The 2332-nt window shown below is 31.6% G+C and overlaps 1 protein-coding gene across 1 annotated transcript in view; it reads right to left on the reverse strand.

Annotated features, from left to right (window-relative positions):
* LOAG_13713 (hypothetical protein) overlaps window positions 1-2332 on the reverse strand; it is a gene marked incomplete at its 3' end in the record, with an annotated part of 5204 nt that overhangs the window by 2693 nt on the left and 179 nt on the right. Inside the window, exons 2-3 of the mRNA XM_020448720.1 lie at window positions 1000-1084; window positions 98-194 (exon numbers count right to left, since the gene is read on the reverse strand). Of these exons, the coding sequence (XP_020301158.1) occupies window positions 98-175 (78 nt within the window). The 5' untranslated portion in view covers window positions 176-194; window positions 1000-1084. The remainder of the gene's footprint in view (window positions 1-97; window positions 195-999; window positions 1085-2332) is intronic.

Here is a 2332-nt window from a genome sequence, read left to right on the forward strand (position 1 = left end):
TATATATGTATATATATAATATATATATATATATAAAGCCAGTACTTTGCTGGAAAACTTTCGACGAATTTCCTAAGACAACTCAGTTAAAACTCACATCATCACGCTTCCGACCTCTCGTTATCTGTTTTCTCTTCAAAGTACCACTACTGCCGTTAGAAGAAGAACCCATCATACGGCTTCACTTACGCTTGCTGAAAGCCATTACAAAATAATTATCGCTTAGCATAACATCGTAGAGTTTAAAGTAAATCACCACTTTTAATATCAATTTTTAATTCCAGTGTTAAATGAGGTTAAATTGGACAAACAAAATGTCTTTCTCTAAGTCAAAATAGCACGGTGGCAAGCATTCCAAAAGCATAAGGCAATCTCGTGAAAGAAAAAAGTCAGTATGGAAACTTCGCTAGTTTTAGAATTGTATTGATTCAATTAGATTAGAAACAAAAACGAAAATAAGCGACCAACAAAATAACCAATAGTGATCTCACAAAAACCCAGAAGACTTCCGGAATGATAATTAACCTAGACCTTCGAATGAATACTTCATTACATATCTCAGGAAATATCAACTGAATGAGAATATCCCCATTTTTTCAGGTTTTTTGATTCACATCACTCGATTTATTAAAAGCATGACCAGACTGCGTTCGTTAGTTGCACAATGCATGTCCGAACTACAAAAACCAACATATTGTTAATTAAAGCATCTGAAAGACATAGGAAGCAAAAGTTACAGAGTACCTGAGGACCAGAAGACCAAACGGGAACGGAAATCCTTCGAAACGCTTTTATTATCTCAGGGAAGTGTCATACAGCGAGCCGATATTTGCTTCATGACTAATAGAATGTAATGCAGCTTAATATTCACGATAACTTAGTAACACCAACTCCCTAATTTTCATTTGGATTTTTAAGAAATATACAAAGGCCAGAATAATTTTGAACGGAACCCTATGACCTTTGAAACGCTTCTACCAATTTAGTGGAATATCTTACAGCAAGCGCTCTTTGACCAGAAGTCGACAATTAGACAATAATGAAAGTATTCGTGTTATACATGAAATGCCATATGATCCTTTACCTGAAATTAATTGTAATAATGTGTAAGTGAATATAAAATAACACTTTCAAACGTACAATAGGTAAAAGATGGCAAAAAAAGTGGCAAGTTCTAAATACTGAACGTATGCACACATACACGTACGTGTATGAGCAGTCAATGAGTACGTATGAGTACACACGCCTATAAAGCACTCAATCAGTTGTATTTTTTATTGGTTTATATTCTTTCCAATGCTATTTGTTCAGAATTTTGTTTCATTCTCCTTCCATTTCTTATCAATAGATCATCAACTTTCTTTGCATTGGATGTTTTTCCAACTTTTATTTAAACATGAAAATCAAAAGGAACTTAATCCTTTGCATACTCTGCAAAGAAGGAAATAAAAATATGTTACCCTTCTTAACAAAGGTTAATCATATATTGTAGTGTATCTTCTATTAGATATTTCTGACACAAAAATATGCTAATTAATCTTAGTACGTGATTTACTGCTTTTTTTCTTTTTGAAAAAATTTCCCTCGGAAAAAATTTTTCTTTTTTTTTGAAAAGTAAATGTGACTTAGGAATCAGATGCAAAGTATACATTCAAATAAAGTCAAATAGGCAGTTTTTCATTTAAATTTGAAGTTCTGCGATTAAAATTTCTGTAAGATAAAATGTTAGGAAGTATAGCTCCGGAAAAAACTGAGTGTAATCATACAGTTGTCCTACACGTAATCATACAATTGTCCTACATGGTTATCAGTTTTGAGAGTTTGTTTGATCTTATTGTTGTAGCCAAACTTTCAAAAAATCAAAAAACCTGGCTTTTTCCTTATAATTTATTTTTTTACACAGTTTTCTGTGTAAATTCACGATTTGAGCAATGCATCTTTATATCGTAATAACTTTTTTTTTCTGCATGGATTTCTATGGTATCTTTGTGTTATTTTAATTTTAAACATTTACATGCAATTTCGGCTTTTGAAGCATTTTCACACCATCATTTGTTTTGTTTCGAAAAGTACGAGAAGTTATGCATCCTATAACATTTAGCAAGTCCTTTAATAAACCCTAATTTTGTGATTTCACGACCTTTAACCATATTCGATTATACAATATATGCCAGTAGTACATCAATCATTTCCTTTAAATCTGAAATAACTCATTAGATCAAATGGTTACATCACACTTCTCAAATAATAAACATTCCAAAAAAATAGCACCATTTATTTTAGTTGAGCAATGAGAAGATTCAAATTTTCTCTCCCGAGTAGTATTTATACA

This window comes from Loa loa, assembly GCF_000183805.2.
Source record: "Loa loa unplaced genomic scaffold supercont3.751, whole genome shotgun sequence".
Taxonomy (NCBI): domain Eukaryota; kingdom Metazoa; phylum Nematoda; class Chromadorea; order Rhabditida; family Onchocercidae; genus Loa; species Loa loa.